The 27,368-nt window shown below is 38.4% G+C and overlaps 1 protein-coding gene across 11 annotated transcripts in view; it reads left to right on the top strand.

Moving 5' to 3' along the window:
* Window positions 1–27,368, top strand: part of ALMS1 (ALMS1 centrosome and basal body associated protein) — a 259,158-nt gene that overhangs the window by 121,639 nt on the left and 110,151 nt on the right. For all 11 annotated transcript variants that reach the window (XR_008546450.2, XR_010149365.1, XR_010149367.1 and 8 more), the window contains exon 10: window positions 21,770–22,011. Coding sequence is in view for 5 of the 11 variants with exons in the window: in XM_016948786.3 (XP_016804275.3) it covers window positions 21,770–22,011 (242 nt within the window). In the remaining 6 variants the exon portion in view is untranslated. The remainder of the gene's footprint in view (window positions 1–21,769; window positions 22,012–27,368) is intronic.

Here is a 27,368-nt window from a genome sequence, read left to right as displayed (position 1 = left end):
ATGTGCAGGTTTGTTACATATGTATACCTGTGCCATGTTGGTGTGCTGCACCCATTAACTCGTCATTTAACATTAGGTATATCTCCTAATGCTATCCCTCCCCCCTACCCCCACCCCACAACAGTCCCCAGAGTGTGATGTTCCCCTTCCTGTGTCCGTGTGTTCTCATTGTTCAATTCCCACCTGTGAGTGAGAACATGCGGTGTTTGGTTTTTTGTCCTCGTGATAGTTTGCTGAGAGTGATGATTTCCAGTTTCATCCATGTCCCTACAAAGGACATGAACTCATCATTTTTTATGGCTGCATAGTATTCCATGGTGTATATGTGGCACATTTTCTTAATCCAGTCTATCGTTGTTGGACATTTGGGTTGGTTCCAAGTCTTTGCTATTGTGAATAGTGCCGCAATAAACGTACATGTGCATGTGTCTTTATAGCAGCATGATTTATAATCCTTTGGGTATATACCCAGTAATGGGATGGCTGGGTCAAATGGTATTTCTAGTTCTAGATCCCTGAGGAATCGCCACACTGACTTCCACAATGGTTGAACTAGTTTCCAGTCCCACCAACAGTGTAAAAGTGTTCCTATTTCTCCACTTCCTCTCCAGCACCTGTTGTTTCCTGACTTTTTAATGATCGCCATTCTAACTGGTGTGAGATGGTATCTCATTGTGGTTTTGATTTGCATTTCTCTGATGGCCAGTGATGATGAGCATTTTTTCATGTGTTTTTTGGCTGCATAAATGTCTTCTTTTGAGAAGTGTCTGTTCATATCCTTCGCCCACTTTTTGATGGGGTTGTTTTTTTTTTCTTGTAAATTTGTTTGAGTTCACTGTAGATTCTGGATATTAGTCCTTTGTCAGATAAGTAGGTTGCAAAAATTTTCTCCCATTTTGTAGGTTGCCTGTTCACTCTGATGGTAGTTTCTTTTGCTGTGCAGAAGCTCTTTAGTTTAATGAGATCCCATTTGTCAATTTTGGCTTTCGTTGCCATTGCTTTTGGTGTTTTAGACATGAAGTCCTTGCCCATGCTTATGTCCTGAATGGTATTGCCTAGGTTTTCTTCTAGGGTTTTTATGGTTTTCGGTCTAACATGTAAGTCTTTAATCCATCTTGAATTAATTTTTGTATAAGGTGTAAGGAAGGGATCCAGTTTCAGCTTTCTACATATGGGTAGCCAGTTTTCCCAGCACCATTTATTAAATAGGGAATCCTTTCCCCATTGCTTGTTTTTGTCAGGTTTGTCAAAGATCTGATGGTTGTAGATATGCAGCATTACTTCTGAGGGCTCTGTTCTGTTTCATTGATCTATATCTCTGTTTTGGTACCAGTACCATGCTGTTTTGGTTACTGTAGCCTTGTAGTATAGTTTGAAGTCAGGTAGCATGATGCCTCCGGCTTTGTTCTTTTGACTTAGGATTGACTTGGCGATGCAGGCTCTTTTTTGGTTCCATATGAACTTTAAAGTAGTTTTTTCCAATTCTGTGAAGAAAGTCATTGGTAGCTTGATGGGGATGGCATTGAATCTATAAATTACCTTGGGCAGTATGGCCATTTTCACGATATTGATTCTTCCTACCCATGAGCATGGAATGTTCTTCCATTTGTTTGTATCCTCTTTTATTTCATTGAGCAGTGGTTTGTAGTTCTCCTTGAAGAGGTCCTTCACATCCCTTGTAAGTTGGATTCCCAGGTATTTTATTCTCTTTGAAGCAATTGTGAATGGGAGTTCACTCATGATTTGGCTCTCTCTTTGTCTGTTATTGGTGTATAAGAATGCTTGTGATTTTTGTACATTGATTTTGTGTCCTGAGACTTTGCTGAAGTTGCTTATCAGCTTAAGGAGATTTTGGGCTGAGACAATGGGGTTTTCTAGATATACAATCATGTCATCTGCAGACAGGGACAATTTGAGTTCCTCTTTTCCTAATTGAATACCCTTTATTTCCTTCTCCTGCCTAACTGCCCTGGCCAGAACTTCCAACACTGTGTTGAATAGGAGTGGTGAGAGAGGGCATCCCCGTCTTGTGCCAGTTTTCAAAGGGAATGCTTCCAGTTTTTGCCCATTCAGTATGATATTGGCTGTGGGTTTGTCATAGATAGCTCTTATTATTTTGAGATATGTCCCATCAATACCTAATTTATTGAGAGTTTTTAGCATGAAGTGTTGTTGAATTTTGTCAGAGGCCTTTTCTGCATCTATTGAGGTAGTCATGTGGTTTTTGTCTTTGGTTCTGTTTATATGCTGGATTACATTTACTGATTTACGAATGTTGAACCAGCCTTGCATCCCAGGGATGAAGCCCACTTGATCATGGTGGATAAGCTTTTTGATGTGCTGCTGGATTCGGTTTGCCAGTATTTTGTTGAGGATTTTTGCATCAATGTTCATCAGGGATATTGGTCTAAAATTCTCTTTTTTGGTTGTGTCTCTGCCAGGCTTTGGTATCAGGATGTTGCTGGCCTCATAAAATGAGTTAGGGAGGATTCCCTCTTTTTCTATTGATTGGAATAGTTTCAGAAGGAATGGTACCAGCTCCTCCTTGTACCTCTGGTACAATTCGGCTGTGAATCCATCTGGTCCTTGACTTTTTTTGATTGGTAAGCTATTGATTATTGCCTCAATTTCAGATCCTGTTATTGGTCTATTCAGAGATTCAACTTCTTCCTGGTTTAGTCTTGGGAGGGTGTATGTGTCGAGGAATTTATCCATTTCTTCTAGATTTTCTAGTTTATTTGCGTAGAGGTGTTTGTAGTATTCTCTGATAGTAGTTTGTATTTCTGTGGGATCAGTGGTGATATCCCCTTTATCATTTTTTATTGTGTCTATTTGATTCTTCTCTCTTTTCTTCTTTATTAGTCTTGCTAGCAGTCTATCAGTTTTGTTGATCTTTTCAAAAAACCAGCTCCTGGATTCATTAATTTTTTGAAGGGTTTTTTGTGTCTCTATTTCCTTCAGTTTTGCTCTGATTTTAGTTATTTCTTGCCTTCTGCTAGCTTTTGAATGTGTTTGCTCTTGCTTCTCTAGTTCTTTTAATTGTGATGTTAGGGTGTCAATTTTGGATCTTTCCTGCTTTCTGTTGTGGGCATTTAGTGCTATAAATTTCCCTCTACACACTGCTTTGAATGTGTCCCAGAGATTCTGGTATGTTGTGTCTTTATTCTTGTCAGTTTCGAAGAACATCTTTATTTCTGCCTTCATTTCGTTATGTACCCAGTAGTCATTCAGGGGCAGGTTGTTCAGTTTCCACGTAGTTGAGCGGTTTTGAGTGAGTTTCTTAATCCTGAGTTCTAGTTTGATTGCACTGTGGTCTGAGAGATAGTTTGTTATAATTTCTGTTCTTTTACATTTGCTGAGGAGTGCTTTACTTCCAACTATGTGGTCAGTTTTGGAATAGGTGTGGTGTGGTGCTGAGAAGATTGTATATTCTGTTGATTTGGGGTGGAGAGTTCTGTAGATGTCTATTAGGTCCACTTGCTGCAGAGCTGAGTTCAATTCCTGGGTATCCTTGTTAACTTTCTGTCTTGTTGATCTGTCTAATGTTGACAGTGGGGTGTTAACGTCTCCCATTATTATTGCGTGGGAGTCTAAGTCTCTTTGTAGGTCACTAAGTAATGTCTTTTATAACAAAAGGAAGCAGTTCAGAATCATATGTTGCATTTAGTTATCATGTATCTTCCGTTTCTTTTAGTCTGGAACAGTTCTTTAGTCTTTTCTTAACTTTCATGATGTTGACACTTCTGAAGATTACAATCCAGTTATCTTGTGGAATGTCCCTCAATTTGGTTTCTCTGATGTTTCCTCATGGTTACACTGAGGTTGGTTATCTTAAGTAGGAAAATCAAAGAAGTAACATTGAATTCTACTCTTTGCATCCTGTGAAGTGTCATGCAATTTTAATTTGTTCTGTTGTTGACAGTTATCACTTTAAAAGTCAATAAGGTCCTGACTGTTAGGTACCTTTACTCAATAAGGTTGTGGCTGTTAGGTACCTTTGTCACTTTATTTTACTGTTTTTTTATTTTTTATTTTATTATTATTATACTTTAAGTTTTAGGGTACATGTGCACAATGTGCAGGTTAGTTACATGTGTATACATGTGCCATGTTGGTGTGCTGCACCCATTAACTCGTCATTTAGCATTAGGTTTATCTCCTAATGCTATCCCTCCCCCCTTCCCCAACCCCACAACAGTCCCCAGAGTGTGATGTTCCCCTTCCTGTGTCCATGTGTTGTCATTGTTCAGTTCCCACCTATGAGTGAGAATATGCGGTGTTTGGTTTTTTGTTCTTGCTATGGTTTACTGAGAATGATGATTTCCAATTTTATCTATGTCCCTACAAAGGACATGAACTCATCATTTTTTATGGCTGCATAGTATTCCATGGTGTATATGTGGCACATTTTCTTAATCCAGTCTATCATTGTTGGACATTTGGGTTGGTTCCAAGTCTTTGCTGTTGTGAATAGTGCCGCAATAAACATACGTGTGCATGTGTCTTTATAGTAGAATGATTTATAATCCTTTGGGTATATACCCAGTAATGGGATGGCTGGGTCAAATGGTATTTCTAGTTCTAGATCCCTGAGGAATCGCCACACTGACTTCCACAATGGTTGAACTAGTTTACAGTCCCACCAACAGTGTAAAAGTGTTCCTATTTTTCCACGTCCTCTTTATCACTTTAAAACTCAATAAAGTTGTGGCTGTTAGGTGCCTTTATCATTTTAAAACTCAATAAGGTTGTGGCTATTAGGTACCTTTTCATCCCGCAGTAGGCATGAAAGCTCTTAGGCACCTTAATACCCCAAACAAGATACTCTTTTCCCTTTTGTAATTAAGTGTTTTATGGAAAGGTATATTTAAATTATGTAAACATCTTATTCATCAGCAAACTTACTTATTAATTTGTATCTGTACAGAATCTTTCTTATTTTATTCAATGAGTTATGATCAATTTCTACCTTTTTTCTTTTTAACTTCTTATTTGAAAATACATATAGACTAACAAGAAAAATATGTGACTCACAAGAGGTTACAAAAATAGCCAAGGGAGGTCCCTACTCAGCTTCCCCATTGGTAATGTCCTTACATAACTATAATGCATTATCAAAACCAGTAAATTGATATTGGCACAATACAGTCAAGTGGACTACAGACGCTAATCAGATTTCACAAGTTTTTGCATGCACTCAGTTATTCTAATGCATATATGTATAATTCTGTAAAATTTAAACACATGTATAGCTTCATGTAACCACCATCATAATCAAGATACAGAAGTGCTCTGTCACTGTGAAGGAATTCCCTTGTGCCTTCCCTTTTCTAGTCACACCCTGTTCCCTCAAGCCAGCCTTCTTTAACCCCTGAAAGCCAGTGATCTGTTTTTCTACTGTATAATTTTGTCATTTTGAGAAGTTATATAGATGGAATCCAACATGTTATATAGATGGAACATAACATGTAAACTTTGAGATGTGTTCTTCTTACTCAGCATACTCACCTGGAGATCCATTCAACTTGTGTGTATCAGTAGTTAATTTCTTTGTATTGGTCAGTATTCCATTATTTGGAATTTATACAGTATGTTTATCCATTCACCTGTTGAAGGAGATTGTTTCCAATGCTTATTACTAATAAAGCTGTTATGAACATTCATGTACTTTTTTTTTTTATACTTTACGTTTTGGAATACATGTGCTGAATGTTCAGGTTTGTTACATAGGTATACATGTGCCATGGTGGTTTGCTGCACCCATCAACTCATCATCTACATTACGTATTTCTCCTAATGTTATCTCTCCCCTTGCTTCCCACCCCACAACAGGCCCCAGTGTGTGATGTTCCCCTCCCTGTGCCCATATATTCTCAACTCCCACTTATGAGTGAGAACATGCAGTGTTTGGTTTTCTATTCCTGTGTTAGTTTGCTGAGAATGATGGTTTCCAGCTTCATCCATGTCCCTCCAAAGGACATGAACTCATTCTTTTTTATGGCTGCATAGTATTCCATGGTATATATGTGCCACATTTTCTTTATCCAGTCTAATATTGATAGGGATTTGGGTTGGTTCTAAGTCTTTGTTATTGTGAATAATGCTGCAGTAAACATACGTGTGCATGTGTCTTTATAGTAGAATGATTTATAATCGTTGGGGTATATACCCAGTAATGGGATTGCTGGTCAAATGGTATTCTAGTTCTAGATCCTTGAGGAATCACCACACTGTCTTCCACAATGGTTGAACTAATTTACACTCCTACCAACAGCATAAAAGCATTCTTGTTTCTCCACATCCTCTCCAGCATCTGTTGTTTCCCAACTTTTTAATGATTGCCATTCTAACTGGTGTGAGATGGTATCTCATTGTGGTTTTGATTTGCATTTCTCTAATGACCAGTGATGATGAGCTTTTTTTCATGTTTGTTGGCTGCATAAATGTCTTCTTTTGAAAAGTGTCTGTTTATATCCTTCGCCCACTTTTTGATGGGGTTGTTTGTTTTTTTCTTGTACATTTGTTTAAGTTCCTTGTTTTCATTCTTAAGTAAATTAAGTTTCCTTGATTTTTGTTCTTTTGCATTTGCTGAGGAGTGTTTTACTTCCAGTTATGTGGATCTCAGCCCTTTTTCAGATGGATAGACTGCAAAATTTTCTACCATTCTGTAGGTTGCCTGTTTACTCTAATGATATTTTCTTTTGCTGTGCAGAAGCTCTTTAGTTTAATTAGATCTAATTTGTCAAGTTTGGCTTTTGTTGCCATTGCTTTTGGTGTTTTAGTCATGAAGCCTTTGCCCATGCCTATGTCCCTGAATGGTATTGCCTAGGTTTTTTTGTAGAGTTTTTATGGTTTTAGGTCTTACATTTAAGTCTTTAATCCATCTTGAGTTAATTTTTGTGTAAGGTGTAAGGAAGGGATCCAGTTTCACTTTTCTGCATATGGCTTGTCAGTTTTCCCAACACTATTTATTAAATAGGGAATGCTTTCTCCATTGCTTTTGTCAGGTTTGTCAAAGATCAGATGGTTGTAGATGTGTGGTGTTATTTCTGAAGCCCCTGCTCTGTTCCATTGGTCTGTGTATCTGTTTTGGTAGCAGTACCATGCTGTTTTGGTTACTGTAGCCTTGTAGTATAGTTTGAAGTCAGATAGCATGATGCCTCCAGCTTTGTTCTTTTTGCTTAGGATTGTTGTGGCTATACGGGCTCTTTTTTGGTTCCATATGAACTTTAAAGTAGTTTTTTCTAATTCTGTGAAGAAAGTCATTGGTAGCTTGATGAGGATAGCATTGAATCTATAAATTACTTTGGACAGTATGGCCATTTCACAATATTGATTCTTCCTATCCATGAGCATGGAATGTTTTTCCATTTGTTTGTGTCCTCTCTTATTTCCTTGAGCAGTGGTTTGTAGTTCTCCTTGAAGATGTCCTTCACATCCATTGAATGTTTTATTCCTAGGTATTTTATTCTCTTTGTAGCAATTGTGAATGGGAGTTTGCTCGTGATTTGGCTCTCTATTATTGGTGTATAAGAATGCTTGTGATTTTTGCACATTGATTTTGTATCCTGAGACTTTGCTGAAGTTGCCTATCAGCTTAAGGAGTTTTTGGGCTGAGATGATGGGGTTTTCTAAATATACAATCGTGTCATCTGCAAACAGAGATAATTTGACTTCCTCTCTTCCTATTTGAATACCCTTTATTTCTTTCCCTTGCCCGATTGCCCTGGCCAGAACTTCCAATACTGTGTTGAATAGCAGTGGTGAGAGAGGCCATCCTTGCATTGTGTCGGTTTTCAAAGGGAATGCTTCCAGCTTTTGCCCATTCAGTATGATATTGGCTGTGGGTTTGTCACAAATAGCTCTTATTTTTTTGAGACATGTTCCATCAATACCTAGTTTATTGAGTGTTTTTAGCATGAAGGGGTGTTGAATTTTGTCAAAGGCCTTTTCTGCATCTATTGAGATAATCATGTGGTTTTTTGTTACTGGTTCTGTTTATGTGATGGATTACATTTATTGATTTGTGTATGTTGAACCAGCCTTACATCCCAGGGATGGAGCCGACTTGATCTTGGTGGATAAGCTTTTGAATGTGCTGCTGGATTAGGTTTGCCAGTATTTTATTGAGGATTTTTGCATCGATGTTTATCAGGTATATTGGCCTGAAATTTTCTTTTTTGTTGTGTCTCTGCCAGGTTTTGGTATCATGATGATGCTGGCCTCATAAAATGAGTTAGGGAGGAGTCCCTCTTTTTCTATTGTTTGGAATAGTTTCAGAAGGAATGGTACCAGCTCCTCTTTGTACCTCTGGTAGAATTCGGCTGTGAATCCATCTGGTCCTGGGCTTTTCTTGGTTGGTAGGCTATTATTGCCTCAATTTCAGAACTTGTCATTGGACTGTTAAGGGATTTGACTTCTTCCTGGTTTAGTCTTGGGAGGGTGTATGTGTCGAGGAATTTATCCATTTCTTCTAGATTTTCTAGTTTATTTGTGTAGAGGTGTTTGCAGTATTCTCTGATGGTAGTTTGTATTTCTGTGGGATCAGTGGTGATCTGCCCTTTATCATTTTTTATTGTGTCTATTTGATTCTTCTCTCTTTTCTTCTTTATTAGTCTGGCTAGTGGTCTATCTATTTTGTTAATCTTTTCGAAAAACCAGCTCCTGGATTCGTTGATTTTTTTGGAAGGGTTTTTCGTGTCTCTATTTCCTTCAGTTCTGCTCTGATCTTAGCTATTTCTTGTCTTCTGCTAGCTTTTGAATTTGTTTGCCCTCGCTTCTCTAGTTCTTTTAATTGTGATGTTAGGGTGTCGATTTTAGATCTTTCCTGCTTTCTCCTGTGGGCATTTAGTGCTATAAATTTCCCTCTACACGCTGCTTTAAATGTGTCCCAGAGATTCTAGTATGTTGTGCCTTTGTTCTCATTGGTTTCACAGAATTTATTTCTTGCTGCCTTGATTTCGTTATTTAGCCAGTAGTCATTCAGGAGCAGGTTATTTAGTTTCCATGTAGTTGTGTGGTTTTGAGTTTTCTTTTCTCTTTTCTTTTCCTTTCCTTTCCCTTTCCCTTTCCTTTCATTTCTTTTCTTTTCTTTCCACCCTGCCCTCCTTTCTTCTTCTTCTTTTTTTTTTTTTTTCCGAGTCTCACTCTGTTGCCCAGGCTGGAGTGCAGTGGCGCGATCTCAGCTTACTGCAAGCTCTGCCTCCTGGGTTCACGCCATTCTCCTGCCTCTGCCTCCCAAGTAGCTGGGACTACAGGTGCCTGCCACCACGCCTGGCTAATTTCTTTTTGTATTTTTAGTAGAGACAGGGTTTCACTGTGTTAGCCAGGATGGTCTCGATCTCCTGACCTTGTGATCCACCTGCCTCGGCCTCCCAAAATGCTGGGGTTACAGATGTGAGCCACTGCACCCGGCTGAGTGAGTTTCTTAATCCTGAGTTCTAATTTGATTGCACTGTGGTCTGAGGGACTGTTTGTTATGATTTTCATTCTTCTGCATTTTCTGAGGAGTGTTTTACTTCCAATTATGTGGTCAATTTTAGAATAAGTGCTATGTAGTACTGAGGAGAATGTATATTCTGTTGATTTGGGGTGTGGAGTTCTGTAGATGTCTATTAGGTCTGCTTGGTCCAGACCTGAGTTCAATTCCTGAATATCCTTGAGCTGAGTTCAAGTCCTGAATATCCTTGTTAATTTTCTGTCTCGTTGATTTGTCTAATATTGACAATGGGGCGTTAAAGTCTCCCACTATTACCGTGTGGGAGTCTAAGTCTCTTTGTAGGTCTCTAAGAACTTGCTTTATGAATCTGGGTGCTCTTGTATTGGGTGCATATATATTTAGGATAGTTAGCTCTTCTTGTTGCATTGATCCGTTTACCATTATGTAATGCTCTTCTTTGTCTTTTTTGATCTTTGTTGGTTTAAAGTCTGTTTTATCAGAGACTAGGATTTCAACCCCTGTTTTTTTTGTTGTTTTGTTGTTGTTGTTATTTTTTGCTTTCCATTTGCTTGGTAAATCTCCCTCCATCCCTTTATTTTGAGCCTGTGTGTATCTTTGCACATGAGATGCGTCTCCTGAATACAGCACACCAATGGGTCTTGACTCTTTATCCCGTTTGCCAGTCTGTGCATTTTAATTGGGGCATTTAGCTCATTTACATTTAAGGTTACTATTGTTATGTGTGAATTTGATCCTGTCATTATGATGCTAGCTGGTTATTTTGCCCATTAGTTGATGTAGTTTCTTCATAGTGTTGATGGTCTTTACATTTTATTATTATTATTATTATTTTTGCAGTGACTGGTACTGGTTTTTCCTTGCCATATTTAGTGCTTCCTTCAGGAGCTCTTGTAAGGCAGGCCTGGTGGTGACAAAATCCCTCAGCATTTACCTGTCTGTAAAGGATTTTATTTCTCCTTCACTTATGATGCTTAGTTTGGCTGGATATGAAATTCTGGGTTGAAAATTCTTTTCTTTAAGAATGTTGAATGTTGGCGCCCACTCTCTTCTGGCTTGTAGGGTTTCTGCCAAGAGATCTGCTGTTAGTCTGATGGGCTTCCTTTTATGGGTAACCTGACCTTTGTCTCTGGCTGCCCTTAATATTTTTTCCTTCATTTCAACCTTGGTGAATCTGACGATTATGTGTTTTGGGGTTGCTCTTCTTGAGGAGTATCTTTGTGGTGTTCTCTGTATTTCTTGAATTTGAATGTTGGCCAGTCTTGCTAGGTTGGGGAAGTTCTCCTGGATAATATCCTGCAGAGTGTTTTCCAACTTGGTTCCATTCTCTCTGTCACTTTCAGGTACACCAATCAAACGTAGGTTTAGTCTTTTCACATAGTCCCATATTTCTTGTCTTCACACTTTATTTCATGAAGTTGATCTTCAGTCTCTGATATCCTTTCTTCCACTTGGTCGATTCAGCTATTGATACTTATGTATGCTTCTCGAATTTTCATGCTGTGTTTTTTCAGCTCCAGCAGGTCATTTATGTTCATCTCTAAACTGGTTATTCTAGTTAGCAATTCCTCTAACCTTTTATCAATGTTCTTAGCTTCCTTGCATTGGGTTAGAACATGTTCCTTTAGCTCGGAGAAGTTTGTTATTACCCACCTTCTGAAGCCCACTTCTGTCAATTTGTCAAACTTATTCTCCATCCAGTTTTGTTGCTGGTGAGAGTTGTGATCCTTTGGAGGAGAAGAGGCATTCTGGTTTTGGAATTTTCAGCCTTTTTGCACTGGTTTTTCCTCATCTTTGTGGATTTATCTACCTTTGGTCTTTGCTGTTGGTGAACTTCAGTTGGAGTTTTTGCGTGGTCATTCTTTTTGTTGATGTTGATGCTTTTGCTTTCTGTTTGTTGGTTTTCCTTCTAACAGTCAGGCCCCTCTGCTGCAGGTCTGCTGGAGTTTACTGGGGGTCCACTCCAGACCCTGTTTGCCTGGGTATCACCAATGAAGGCTGCAGAACAGCAAAGTTTGCTGCCTTCTCCTACCTCTGAAGTTTTTTCCCAGAGGGGCACCCGCCAGATGCCAGCCAGGGCTCTCCTGTGTGAGGTGTCTATCGACCCCTGCTGGGAGGTGTCTCCCCACCAGGAGGCACAGGGGTCAGGGACCCACTTGTGGAGGCAGTCTGTCCCTTAGCAGAGCTCGAGGGCTGTCCTGGGAGATCTGCTGCTCTATTCAGAGCTGGCAGGCAGGAACGTTTAAGTCTGCTGAAGCTGTGCCCACAGCTGCCCCTTCCCCCAGGTGCTCTGTCCCAGGGAGATGGGAGTTTTATCTATAAGCCCCTGACTGGGGCTGCTGCCTTTCTTTCAGAGATGCCCTGCCCAGAGAGGAGGAATCTAGAGAGGCAGTCTGGGCTTCACCCAGTTGGAAATTCCCAGCGGCTTTGTTTACACTGTGAGGGGAAACCTGCCTACTCAAGCCTCAGTAATGGTGGATGCCCCTCCTCTCACAAAGCTTGAGTATCCTAGGTCGACTTCAGGCTGCTCTGCTGGCAGTCAGAATTTCAGGCCAGTGGATCTTAGCTTGCTGGACTCCTTGGGGGTGGGATCCACTGAGCTAGACCACTTGCCTTCCTGGCTTCAGCCCCCTTTCCAGAGGAGTGAACGGTTCTGTCTTGCTGGCATTCCAGGCGCCACTGGAGTATGAAAAGAAAACTCCTGCAACTATCTCGGTGTCTGCCCAAATGGCCGCTCAGTTTTGTGCTTGAAACCAGGGCCCTGGTGGCATAGGCACCCAAGGGAATCTCCTGGTCTGTGGGTTTCGAAGACTGTGGGAAAAGCCTAGTATCTGGGCTGGAACAGTCCTCATGGCTTCCCTTGGTTAGGGGAGGGAGTTCCCCAACCCGTTGTGCTTCCCAAGTGAGGCGACACCCCACCCTGCTGCTGCTCACCCTCTGTGGGCTGCACCCACTGTCTAACCAGTCTCAATGAGATGAACTGGGTACCTTAGTCGGAAATGCAGAAATCACCTGCCTTCTGCGTTGGTCTTCCTGGGAGCTGCAGACTGGAGCTGTTCTATTTGGCCATCTTGCCCGGGAATCCCTCATGTACTTGTTATTACATGACCATAAGTTTTTTATTTCTCTATGACAGTGGGTCTCAACTAGGAGTGATTTTACCTCTCAGGGAACATGGGAAATGTCTGAAGACATTTTTGATTGTAATGACTAGGAAAGAAATGCTACTGGTGTCTAGTAAATAAAAGACAGAGGTGCTGTGGAATATCCTATAATGCACAAGACAGTCCTCCACAACAAAGAATTATTTCAAAATGTCAGTGCTAAGGTTGAGAAACTGCACTAGGATTAAGACCCAGGAGTGTGATTATTGAGTTGTATGTAAGTATATGTTTAATTTTATAGGAAACTGCCAGAGTGTTTTCCAGAGTGGTTATAACATTTTGCATTTCCAATAACAATGTGTGAGAGATCAAGTTCCTCCACATCTTCATCAGCATTTATACTGTCAGTATTTTTTATATTTTTATTTTTTTGAGATGGAGTCTCACTCTGTCACCCAGGCTGGAGTGCAGTAGCATGATCTCAGCTCAGTAGCAGGATCTCAGCTCACTGCAACCTCTGCCTCCCGGGTTCAAGCGAGTCTCCTGCCTCAGCCTCCCGAGTAGCTGGGACTACAGGTGCGTACCACCACGCCTGGCTAATTTTTATATTTTTAGTAGAGATGGGGTTTCACCATATTGGTCAGGCTGGTCTTGAACTCCTGACCTTGTGATCCGCCCACCTTGGCCTCCCAAAGTGCTGGGATTACAGGCGTAAGCTACCACACCTGTCCACTGTCAGTTTTTTTTTTTTTAATTTAGCCTTCCTGATTGGTATATAGGGGTTATCTCATTATTGCTTTAATTTGCATTTCTCTACTACTGACAATGAACATTTTTAATATGCCCATTTACTATCTATATGTTTTGTATTAAAATTGTTTTGCTCATTTTCTAATTGCATTTTTTTTACTGTTGAATTTAGAGAATCTTTATTCTGGATACAAATTCTTTATTAGATTTCAGACTTGCAAATTTTTACATTGTACAAAACCAAGTTTTCTTATTCTATTTATTGTTACTATTGTAATTTGTTTTGATGCTCAAAATACAGATTTGGTGGCCAGTGGCAGCCCCTTCAAGCTGGCTCTATATCCTTTTTGTATGTCCCCGTCATCTTTTGATCATGTCTTTGCTTTCTGGCACAAGATATTTCAGGCTCATCTTATACTTTTCCTTCTCCAGCTCTGGAATCAACTACTTCTCCAAGAAGCCTGTTCTTCCAGTGGAATGTGCTATTTAGAGGTTAGGATTTAAACACTAGGCATATGTGTTGCTCCCAGCCCTACACTTATTTACATTAATATTTATTTCTCTATCTGTATATATTAAAAACCATATGTTCATCTAATTTTTTACTTTTTTCTTTGTTTTTGTAACTTTCATATCTAATAGTGAGTAACCTCACTTCCAGTGTGCTTTATATAACGAATTCTCTCATTTCTTGCCAACCTCTCCCCAGCAAGGGTGACCCTAACTCTCCACTTGGATTCAAACACTTTATTGTCTGTCTCCTTGGGTGGATGCTCTTTTCACCCTGCTTGGGCTTTGGCATTCCATGCTAGACCACTCCTCAACATGTATACCACCCCTCCCTACTTGGTCTCTGACTTCCCTGTGTCAGAATGCTCATCACCCTCAACATATGGACACTCTCCCCACCCCACATAGGTTCTGACTCCCCATGCTGAACTACCCCCTCACATGGATTTCTTCCTCATGCTGCATAGGCTCATGACACCTCACATTGGTCTCCCTCTACTTGGATGCCCTCATCTTGTTTAAGATTTGACTCAAGATGTCAGGCTACACCATTTAGACAGCCTCCTCACTCAGGTTCTGACATTCAAGGTCAGACTGACTCCTGTCACCCTGCTTGAGTAGTGACTCACCACACTGCCCTTACCCTGTATGACACCCTTCTCATCCTGCAGGAAATCTGACTGCCCAACCTAGGCTATCTCTCTATGTAGGTATTTTCCTTCTCTACTGCAGCTCTGCCACTCCATGTAAGGCCACCCCAGTGTGGAGACACCTACCTCATTCTGCTTGGACTCTAACTCCACATGTCTGGTGGGCCTCCCTCTTCATGGAAGCCCTCCATATCCTGATTTGGTGCTTTTATTGCACACTAGGCCACACCTCTGCAGAGACTGTCTTCTTGCCCTGCTTGAATTCTAATACTCTGTGCTAGGACACTTCTTTACATGGGCACCTTCCTTACCCTAATGAGATTCTGATACCTTGCTCTGGCCCATTGTCACTCCATTTGCTATAGATTCCCGCCTTGTTCTGCCTACCTAATGGTTTTAAGATTGTATTGTTTGGGATGGGAAAGATAAAAGAAAGGGAGAATAGAAACACAGGAGAGGGGAAAGAGAATAGGAAGCTTATTTTTTGTTACTTTATGATTAATATATCTTTTCTCTCCTTTTACTTTCAACCTATCTGTGACCTCACAGTAAAGTGCATCACTTGTCAATGTCATGTGGTTGAATGTTACTCATTTTTAATCTTGTCTGTTAATCTTTATCTTATAACTGAGATATTTAGTTCATTTACATTTAATATAATTATTGAGCTAGTTGATTTTGCTATCCTCTATTATTTTAGATTAATTAATTATTTTTATTCCATGCTATTTTCTCTATTGGCTTGTTTTACTTTTTTTTCTTTTAGTGGTTATTCTAGAGATTATAATATACTTCCTTGACTTTATAGTTTACCTTAAATTAGTACTTTTTTCACTTTATGAGCAGCAAAGTATCTTAGGACAGTTGAACTCTATTTACTCACTCCTCCTATTTGTGCTTTTGTTGTCACATATTTCTGTTCTACATGTTCTAAATCCCACAGGACATTATTATTGTTGCTTTGAACAAACAACATTCTTTTCCATATATATGTATATAAGAAATATAAAGCAATGTAAAATATGTATATATACACAAGTGTATGTATGTATATGTACATGTATATATTTACATACACACATCCTTTAAGTGTTCTGCATTCTTTCTAGCAGTTCTGTACTATGTTGGATCATTTTCCTTCAGCCTAAAAAATTTCCTTTAGTATTTCCTGAAGTCTTCTGGGGATTATCTTAGTTTTTATTTGTTTGGTTTAAAAAATGTATTTCAGTTGGTTATAGAATTGTAGGTTTTTATTTCAGCACTTTAAAGAGCTACTATCTTTGTTGAAAGGCCAAGTGTCGTTGTTATTTTTGCACCTTTGATTTTCAGCAGTTTGGCTTTGATGCCCCAAGAGTTGGTTTTTCTTAGTATTACTTTGTGTTCACTGAGCTTCTTAACACAGTAGATTAAGTCTTCTACCTGTTTTGGAAAATTCTTACCCATTAACTCATAAATATTGTTTCTGCACTCTTCCCTCTTCTCCTAGGAGTAAGATTACACATGTATTGGATTATATGACTGTGCCCTGTGAGTCTCTTATGCTGTCATCCGTTCGTTCTTTTTATGTTTGGCAGTTTTCTGTAGACTTTTTGAATTTACAAATTATTTTTACACAGTGTCTGTTTGCTTCTACTACAGTTGAATCAGATTTTAGATAATGTATTTTTTATTCTGAAATATTCATTTCTTTTTTTAATAGATTGTAGTTTTCTGTTGAGATTTTCCATATTTTATCTATTTCCCTTTATCTTTTGCTCTCAATATATTAATAACCATTTCGAAGTCTTTTTGTGCTAACTAGTAGCTAAATCCCCTGTAAATCAGTTTTTCTTGACTATTTTTTCCTCTCAATTTTTGATCATTTTTTCCTGCTTCATATGTTACATAATGTTTTGTGTGTTGGATATTGTAAATAAGAGGATAATAGAGATTGAGGATATTTGCATCTAGAGGGACTAGAAAAACAAGAGCAAGCCAACCCCAAAGCTAACAGAAGAAAATAAATAACCAAAATTAGAGCTGAACTGTATGAAATTGAGATGCGAAAATCCATACAAAGGATTAACTAAACCAAAAGTTGATTCTTCCAAAGAATAAACAAGATTGACAGACCACTAAATTGTTAAAGAAAAAAGAAGACAAAATAAGTACAATCAGAAATGACAAAGGTGACATTATCACTGACTCCACAGAAATACACACACACACACACACACACACAAACTCAGAGACTATTATGAACACCTATTCACACACAAACTAGGAAACCTAGAAGAAATGGATAAATTCCTGGAAATATACAATCTCCCAAGATTGAGCCAGGAAGAAATGGAAATCATGAACAGACCAATAATGAGTTCTGAAACTGAGTCAGTAATAAAAAACTTCTTCACGACAAAAGAAACCATCAGCATAGTAAATGAACAACGTACAGAATGGGACAAAATATTTGCAAACTGTGCATCCAACAAAGGTCTAATATCCAGAATCTGTAAGGAACTTAAGCAGTTCAACAAGCAAAGAACAACCCTATTTAAAAAATGGGCAAAGGACATGAACAGACGCTTCTCAAAAGAAGACATACTTGCAGCCAACAAATATATGAAAAAATGTTCCACATTACTAATCATTCAAGAAGTGCAAATCAAAACCACAATGAGATACCATCTCATGTTAGTCAGAATGTCTATTAATAAAAAGTAAAAAAAATAACAGATGTTGGTGAGGTTGCAGAAGAAAGGGAAGGCTTGTACACTCTTAGTGGGAACATAACATAGTTCAGCCACTGGGGAAAACTGTGGAGATTCCTTAAAGAACTTAAAACAGAACTACCATTCAACTCAGCAGTCCCATTACTGGGTATATACCCAAAACAAAATAAATCATTCTACTGAAAAAACACGTATAATCAATATCATATTATTGCTATTCACAATAGCAAAGACATGGAATACAAAAAACAATTTTTGCTTTAAGCCTGACAGATCTTTGGTTTTTCAACAATTAAATATTGTAAGAACTCAGGTGAGGCTTTCAGGTGTTTGAACTCAGCTCTTTAGACTCTTTGACCTCACAACTTTAGAATATGGTAAATGTTGTAAGGGGAACAACAGTCATGCATTTGTTGCAGTTAAACTTTCTCAAGGGAAATTCATTTCATTAGTACTCTTGCAAATAATTTTACTGTTTTTCTGACTCAGCCCCTTTATTGGGGTTGGCCCTTCTGACTTTTGACTGAGAGTCTAGTGAGTCTTTAATTCCTTACCTTTAAAAGTTCTCTCCCTCAAGTATTAGTTATTAAGCCCCCTGCCTTAAGCACGTACAACATTTGGCAAATGTTTTAAGGAGGAGAGCTGATGTGTGTTTGTCCCAGGCCTCTCCATCTAGTGGGACTTGGTTTCTTATAGTGCCATGAGTATGAATGAGATTTCAGTCTATTACTCTGACTCAGCCCCCAGCCTCCCATACCACCCCAACACTCAGGAAATGTCTTGTGGGGGAAATCAGATGGGTATTCTGCTAGCTTCCATCATGTCACACCATCGTGACAGCCTTCATGTTCATCAAAAGCTCGGTGATTTCTCTTTGTCAGTAGATTATGTCTACCTACACCAAGCCCTTGCATAGAGTCACCAAATATCTCTCTCTCGCATATTAGTTGGTAATATTTCCTCATTGCTTCTATAGCTGTAAGACTTTTTTTTTTAAATGTGATTTTTATAATTCATTCATTTTGTTTGTTAAAGTAGGAGTGATGGTATATGGCTACCTACTGCATCGTATCTACCCTACTACATCCTACTTGGAAATGGAAGACCCATTTAGATCACCCTTCTCTCTATAATATATCAATAGTATTCTATGTAAAGTTTTTTCATCTTTTATTATACTTTATTAGGTATTTGATATTTTTGGTACTATTTTTATGACATACTTTTTAGATTTTAATTTTATAACTTCTATGATAAAGAAAAATCTAATGGACTTAAAAAAATTTGAACTTGTATCTTGCAACTTTTCTAAAAATTTACTTACATCCTAGTAAGTTACATGTAGATTCTTTCAGATTTTTCTGTGTACACAATTATATCAAATATGAAAAGTTACTATTATTTCTTCCTTTCTTATCCATACCTCTTCTTTTTTCTTGCCTTACTGCTAATACCATTTAACACCTTTACTAAAATATTGAATAGAAGCGGTAAGAGTTGGCATCCTTATTTTGTTCCTAATCTCACAGGCAATATTCTCAACATTCTACTGTAAAAACAATGATTGCTTTAGGGTTTTTTGTAGTTTCTCTTTGCTGTGAGTTTTTGTCATGCATAGTTACTGAGTTTTATTAAATGCTGTCTCTGCCTGTATTGATAGGGTCATGTGTGTTTCTCCTTTATTCTGTTGAGGTGGTTAATCACTTTTTTTTTTAATGTTAACTCACCTTGCATTCCTGGGGTAAACTATCATGGTAGAGATGCAACTACACACAAATGTATGTTTGTGTAAAGTGAGAGCAAGCACACAGCATACACACACATGCATTACATTTTGTTGTCTAACATTTTGTTTAGGATTTTTGTATTTATGTTCATAAGGGAAATTGACCTTTTTTTCTTTTCTCATAATTGTCCTTTTCAATTAGTGAATGGTAGACGTATGGTAGAGACTCAAAAGTTCTACTTTTGTGATATATTCTAGATATTACTCTAATACAATATAACATTATTCTCTTTTCTTGAAACTTTATTTTCAAGTGATTTTTTGAAAGTTTTATTCTTTTTTTTTTTTCTTATAGAGACAAGGTGTTGCTCTGTTACCCAGGCTCTGGAGTACAGTGGTGCAGTCACGGCTCACTGCTGCCTCGAACTCTTGGTCTCAAGCAGTCCTCCTGCCTCAGCCTCCTCAGTTGCTGGGACTATAGGCGCATGCCACTGTGCCTATTTTTTTTATGTTTTGTAGAGACGATCTTGCCGCATTGCCCAGGGTGACCTCTAACTCCTTGGCTCAAGTGATCCTCCTGCCTCAGCCTCCCAAAGAACTGGGATCACAGGTGTGAGGCACTGTGCCAGGCCTTATTTTCAAGTAATTTTAGAGTTACAAAAAAGAAACACGTATAGTAGAGTTCCTTATACCTCTCTTCTAGCTTTTCCTGTTGTTAACATCTGTTTTTTTCATTTTATTTTTATTTTTATTTTTTTGAAGACAGAGTTTTGCTCTTGTCGCCCAAGTTGGAGTGCAATGGCGCAATCTCGGTTCATTGCAACCCTTGCCCCCTGGGTTCAAGTGATTCTCCTGCCTCAGCCTCCTGAGTAGCTGGGATTACAGGCATGCACCACCACGCCTGGCTAATTTTTGTATTATTAGTAGAGATGGGGTTTCACCATGTTGGCCAGGCTGGTCTCGAACTTTTGACCTCAGGTGATCCACCCACCTCAGCCTCCCAAAATACTGGGATTACAGGCGTGAGCCACCGCGCCTGACCTATTTTTTATTTTTAAACTTTTAGGTTCAGGGGGTACATGTTCCAATTTGTTCTATAGGTAAACTTGTGTCATGGGGGTTTGTTTTACAGATTATGTCATCACCCAGGTACTAAGCCTGGTACCAGTAGTTTTTTTTTTTTTTTTTTTTTTGTCTCCCCTGTCCCTCCACCCTCAAGTAGGCCCCAGTGTCTGTTGTTCCCCTCTTTGTGTCCATGAGTTCTCATCATTTAGCTCCCACTTATAAATGTGAGGATGCAGTATTTGGTTTTCTGTTCCTGCATTAGTTTGCTAAGGATAATGACCTCCAGCTCCATCCATGTTCTGCAAAAGACATGATCTTGTTCTTTTATATGGCTGCATAGTATTCTATGGTGTAAGTGTACCACATTTTCTTTATCCAGTCTGTCATTTATGGGGCATTTAGGTTGATTCATGTCTTTGTTATTGTGAATAGTACTATAATGAACATTTGTGTGCACGTGTCTTTATGGTAGAATGACATATATTTCTTTGGGTATGTACACAGCAATGGATTGCTGAGTCAAATGGTACGTCTGGTTTTAGCTCTATGAGGAATTGCCACACTGCTTTCTACAATGGTTGAACTAATTTACACTTCCACAAACAGTGTATAACCACTCCCTTTTCTCTGCAACCTTGACAGCATCTGTTATATTTTGACTTTTTTATAACAGCCATTCTAATTGATGTGAAATGGTATCTCATTGTGGTTTTGATTTGCATTTATGTAATCAGTGATATTGAGCTTTTTTCATATGCGTGGTGGCCGCATATATATCTTCTTTTAAAAAGTGTCTGTCGTGTCCTTTGCCCACTAAGTTCCTTGTAAATGCTGGATACTAGACCTTTATCAGATGCATAGTTTGCAAATATTTTCTTCCATTCTGTAGGTTGTCTGTTTGCTCTGTTGATAATTTTTCTTTTGCTGTGCAGAAGCTCTTATGTTTAATTAGATCCCACTTGTCAGTTTTTGCTTTCGTTGCAATTGCTTTTGGTGTCTTCGTCGTGAAATTGCCTGTTTCTGTGTCTGGAATGGTATTGTCTAGGTTGCATATGTGGTATCCACATCATCACTGGTGATGTTAACTGATCACTTGGATAAGGCAGTGCTTGCTAGGTGTCTCCAAGATGGAAATAAGTTACTATTTCTTCCTTCTTATACTCTGTTTTTTGAAATCCAGTCACTTAGTTCAGTGCATACACAAAGGAGGAGGGGAAGGTTAAGCTTAACCTTCTTTGGTGGGAGGTATTCACATCTGTTATCTGGACTTCTTCTTAAAGCAAAATTTGCTTCTTCTTTCCAATTATTTATGTGTTCAATTATTTACTTGCTCCACTCTGTTTTAATATTAATTCCCTATGATCTCAAGATATAACTGCAACCTTGAAAACTCCTAGTTCTCCCAGAACTCCTTGACAGAATGCTCTGTTTCTTGTTTATCTTTGTACACTGTGTGCTTTTAGCACAGTCCCCTAATTTATGGTGGACATCTAGTAATTTAAAAAAATGTATTTTCAATTCACCTGAAAAATAGCATTTCCTCAACTAAATTATATAATTTAACATTCTAAATTAAAAGTAGGTTTTAAGATAAAAGTAAACATGTGTGATAACATTGTATCAAACAAAATAAAGGGTACTGCTGAAATTTTACCTTAATAACGTTTGACATTGATGTGTCCACAATATATTCCTATAGCTACTTAAATATTCCTTGAAACCACTTTTGGAAAGAGATTTCAGTCTCTAATAGGCCAAGGATATAATCTGCTGTATTCTTTCTCTTTTTTGGTCAGATTACCAGAGAAGATGAAGACTCCACTTTCTGCTTTCTCTGAAAAATTGTCATCTGATGCAGTCACTCAGATAACAACAGAAAGTCCAGAAAAGACCCTATTTTCATCTGAGATTTTTATTAATGCTGAAGATCGTGGACATGAAATTATAGAGCCTGGTAACCAGAAGCTACGCAAAGCTCCTGTCAAGTTTGTCTCATCATCTTCAGTCCAACAGGTTACTTTTTCTCGTGGCACAGATGGTAAGAGAATGTGATTGCATTTTAGATTGTTAGACCAGCTCTTTTGTGTAGTTATCTTAGAAATTTGTGGTTGTGTCTTTCTAGTCAGAAAACCTAATTTTAATTTAAGAATTAGGGTCCATATGATTGTATCTGTCTTTTATTTGCATAGCTGTCAACAGAATATGATTTATTATATTTTATCTTAATTTCAAGCAAGTTAACATGTAGAACTCATGCTGTTTGTGTTAAAACTTAGTTTTGTCTCATCATATTTGCAATAAAAATGCAAGTAGTTCATAACAACTTGAAAGTAATTGAGATCTGCTTTTAAAATGGCAGATAAATTATCTTGTATTACAGTAACAGTAATGTTGTTACTATATAGTGCTTCTATAGGGAGAGTATGTATATACTAAATACTATAACAAATAGATGCATAAACATGTGATAGTGCAAACACAATAGCAGTTTATCTCTTACTTATAAAGCAATCACCAGAGACCCAGGTTGTCTTCTTGCTCTGTTTTCTTTAAAATATATAACCCAAGGTTATGTTGGATTTACCTTCATGGTCAACTGGAAGGAACAAAAAGCATGGAGGAGCACATATAGGAGATGTTTACAGGTCAGGTCTGGAAGTAACCCAAATCACTTTCCACTGGCCAGGAATGTAGTTTAGCTGTGTTTTCCAAAATGAAGAAGAAATGGATTTTGGTGAATAGGTAGCAGTCTCTACCATAAGGTGAACATTTAGAGTGTTTTATATGCTATAGTTTCAGTGATATTTTGATAGTACTTTTACCATGTAACATTTAGAATTAGACCAAATTGTAAATTATTTTCTTTTTTTGGGTAAGTAGCAGGAAAATTAACAATTAAGTTTCCATTCTTCCCCAAATGAAGATGGAGACTTTACTAATTTTTAAAATATTTACTATTTTGGACAAGTCTACTCAAAGTACATCTTAAGTTTCTCTACTTATACAAAAAACTTGTCCACCTACACACGTAGATGGAATATACCTAAATGTAAAGAAAATTGTTTGGTTCAGCATTTAAATTGCATTGAATTTAAGTAAGTGCATTTATATACTAAGATGGTTATAATTCTTGAACATTTTTCTTGTGAAATTAAAGCATACCAAAAATATATATATAGTTTAATAAATTATCACAAAGAACACCTTTATGTGTTGGTTACCTGTTGTTACAGTGATACAGTATAACAAACAACCTAAAAAATCTCTATGGTTTATAACAGCAGACATTTGTTTTTCTTACTCACAGGCTTATGGGTCAATTGGACTTTGGCTGGGCTGGCTGTAAGCTGCAGAAATGGTTTGGGTCTGTTCCAGATACTTCTTTCTGAGACTCAGGCTAATGGGTCAATAGCTATCCTAGAGTGTGGTGTTCTCATGGTGGTGGCAGAAACACAAGAGAGGAAACAGCTATAAAAGCAGTGCGCGGTGGCTCACGCCTGTAATCCCAGCACTTTGGGAGGCCAAGGTGGGCAGATCACGAGGTCAGGAGATCAAGACCGTCCTGGCTAACACAATGAAACCCCGTCTCTACTAAAAATACAAAAAAAAAAAAAAATAGCCGGACACTGTGGCGGGTGCCTGTAGTCCCAGCTACTTGGGAGGCTGAGGCAGGAGGATGGCATGAACTCAGGAGGCGGAGCTTGCAGTGAGCCGAGATCGTGCCACTGCACTCCAGCCTGGGCGACACAGCGAGACTCCGTTTCCAAAAACAAAAAAAAAGCATATTTTAAACTTCTACTGTCATCAAATGGATCAATTTATAGAGGCCATGATTTATGGTTCATATAAACTTTTTATCAAAGAATCGATATTATTTGGTTTAGTAATAAGTTATTTTCAACACTGTGGGTCAAAAGTAAAATTTTGTGAGGTGTTTTTTTGTTTGTTTGTTTGTTTTTTGTACAAAACATTTTAAGGTACAAAGAATCGTATGTTAACTACATGACTGCTTACCCATTAGTCTGAATTAACAAGTTCCTCTACCCCTCTCCAGTGCTTTTTTCCTTTCCCGGAAGCAGGCATTATTTGCTATGTATTCACTTCTTCCCCTAGACGGGCAGTCCAGTGTAACCTTAAGACTACTGCATCCAAACAAAGTTTTTGAGAACTTCAAAAAATTCTTTATTTGTCTCAGGTCCATCGCCATGTAATAGTCATTTCTGCTCTGGGTCCATTGTAATTTTGTCCAATTGTTGCTGTTAATTTTCTCCAACCTGTGAACTGCATGGCATATTCAGCCATTGCTATCAAGCTTAATATATACCGATGGAGAAAGAAAATTAATAAATCAGTATTCTAACAATAACTACGGGAACGACCAAATAGAATTGGAGGCTACAGCTTTTTTTTTTTCTTTTTCCTTTTTGCCTGATAGAGTGGTACAAATATTCCTAAGTTGTCTCAGACTAAGGTTGAGGTCCTTTTTTTTTTTTTTTTTGAGATGGAGTCTCACTCTGTCTCCAGGTTGGAGTGCAGTGGTGCAATCTTGGCTCACTGCAACCTGCACCTTCCGGGTTCAAGGATTCTCCTGCCTCAGCCTCCCAAGTAGCTGGGACTACAGGCGCGCACCACCACACCCAACTAATTTTTGTATTTTTAGTAGAGATGGAGTTTCACCATGTTGGCCAGGATGATCTCGATCTCTTGACCTTGTGATCCGCCCACCTTGGCCTCCCAAAGTGTTGGGATTACAGGCGTGAGCCACTGCGCCTGGCCAAGGTCATTTTTTATTAATTTCTTGACTGGACTTTCTTTAGAGGTCACTTTGCCATGCCCAGTGATAGAAATTAATGCCTCTAGGTGTTAATCATACTCCTTTTAAAAAGTAACCTTATTTGTTGTGGATAATTCAGGTCTATCATAGATTTAGTCAGCACTCTGTAAGCTGCTCTATGTTTTGCTTTAGTGATATAAAAACTGTTAAGTAGCTAGGTGGCTCCTGTCCCTGGTAGAATTGTCCCTTTCTTATTTCTAAGATCTTCCATCTAACAACACTCATAGTCACAAAAGTTGAAAGCAAAAACTTCTTAAAAAGCTTCTTTGTTCCCAAATGCATGCGTTCTATCTGGTACTCGGTATAGGCAAGTACCATCTATGGTTCAGAGCATATCCCAAATCCCATAAGAAAGCATTGTAGACTCAGAAAGTGGTGTTCCCCAGCTTATGCCATAACACTTTTCAGTAAATAGCTCACTCACTTTATTTATTTATTTATTTTTTAGGTTTAGCATAGTTATGGTCCATAAGGCATGGATAAGGACAGTAAATCCCTTTAGGCATCAACCTTTTGTCTCATTTCCTTCATTTGGAAGTGAGTTTCTTCCTTAGAAGCAGGCTACTAACAATGTGGAATTCATTGCCAAAATGTCATCAGAATGATAGAGTTGCCAAAGATGGTGACACAGTTCTAAGTAATATAAAGATTATTGTTTCTGGCCAGGCGTGATGGCTCACACCTATAATCCCAGCACTTTGGGAGGCCGAGGAGGGTGGATCACCTGAGGTCAGGAGTTTGAGACCAGCCTGGCCAACATGGTGAAACCTCATCTGTACTAAAAATACAAAAATTAGCCAGGCATGGTGGCACATGCCTGTAATCCCAGCTACTCGGGAGGCTGAGGCAGGAGAATTGCTTGAACCCGGAAGGTGGAGGTTGCAGTAAGCAGAGATCGTGCCAGTGCACTCCAGCCTGGGCGACAGAGTGAGACTCCTTCCCCCTTCCCCACCAAAAAAAAAAAAGATTATTGTTTCCAGAGGAGAGCTCATTCTACTCCAGGACTATCAGAATCAGTCTAGAGGATTTTGGGTTTTATTAACTAGAGATGAGCAACTAGGAGTCCATCTAGAAATGGTTACAGGATATAAGAGAAAACCGTGGTCTATAAGAATGAGGATAAACGGAAGGAGCTGGAGGCGTTCGGCCATGAGAAATGGTAGCTACATTGAAAATTCATAATCATATGAGCAATACAACCCTATGAAATGCTCAGAAATAACCTAAACAAAAATTTTAAATGACCTAATGCAGGAAACACTAATCCTTTTTGTAAAGATAGAAAATAATAATTTACTAAATTAAAAGGTATGATTCTAGAATGGAAGGCTGAATATTGTAAAGGTATCATTTATTCCCACATAAATTTATACTCTAAAGTAATTCTGCACAAAGTTCTAATGGAACTGTTCTTTTGAACTGCGTAATTTATCTTTACGAATTTATTTTTATTTTTAATTTGTCTGGGTATATAGTAGACATAGATATTTATGAGGTACATGAGCTATTTTGATATAGGCATACAACGTATAATAATTCCATCAAGGTAAATGGGATATCCATCACCTCAAGCATTTATCCATTCTTTGTGTTAACAATCCAGTTACATTATTTTGGTTATTTTATTTTTTAAGTATTTATTTTTTTTGAGATGGAGTCTTGCTCTGTCACCCAGGCTGGAGTACAGTGGCATGATCTCAGCTCACTGCAACCTCTGCCTCCTTGGTTCAAGCAATTCTGCCTCAGCCTCCTGAGTAGCTGGGATTACAGGCACCCGCCACCACGCCTGGCTAATTTTTGTATTTTTAGTAGAGACAGGGTTTCACCATGTTGACCAGGCTGGTCTCGAACTCCTGATCTCAAGTGATCTGCCCGCATTGGCCTCCCAAAGTGCTGGATTACAGATGTGAGCCACCATGCCTAGCTGTCTTTTGGTTATTTAAAAATGTACAGTGAATTATTGACTGTAGACCCTGTTGTGCTATCAAATACTATATCTTACTGATTATATCTAACTATATTTTTATACCCATTAACAATCCTCACTTCCCCCACACTGCTCACTACCCTTCCCAGTCTCTGGTAGCCATCTTTCTCTCTCATGTGTGTCCATGAATTCAGTTGTTTTAATTTTTAGATCCCACAAATAAGTGAGAACATGTGAAGTTTCTGTTCCTATGCCTGGCTTATTTCACTTTATATAATAACCTCCAATTTCATCCATGTTGCTGCAAATGACAGGATCTCATTATTTTTTTTTGGCTGAATTGTGCATGTACTGCCTTTGTGTATATGTACTACATTGTGTATATGTAATAGATTAATTTATCCATTAATCTATTGATGGACACTTAGGTTGCTTCTAAATTTTGGCTATGGTGAACAGTGTTGCAATAAACATGGGGTGCAGATTTATTGCTGACATACTGACTTACTTTATTTTGGTTATATACCTAGCAGTGGGATTGCTGGATCATATGTTAGCTCTAATTGTAGTTTTTTGAGGAATCTACAAACTAACTGTTCTCTATAGTGTTGTACTAATTTACATTCCCAGCAAC

This window comes from Pan troglodytes, chromosome 12, assembly GCF_028858775.2.
Source record: "Pan troglodytes isolate AG18354 chromosome 12, NHGRI_mPanTro3-v2.0_pri, whole genome shotgun sequence".
NCBI lineage: Eukaryota > Metazoa > Chordata > Mammalia > Primates > Hominidae > Pan > Pan troglodytes.
Note: the sequence above shows the minus strand (reverse complement) of the source record. Positions and strands in the feature narration are given on the sequence as shown.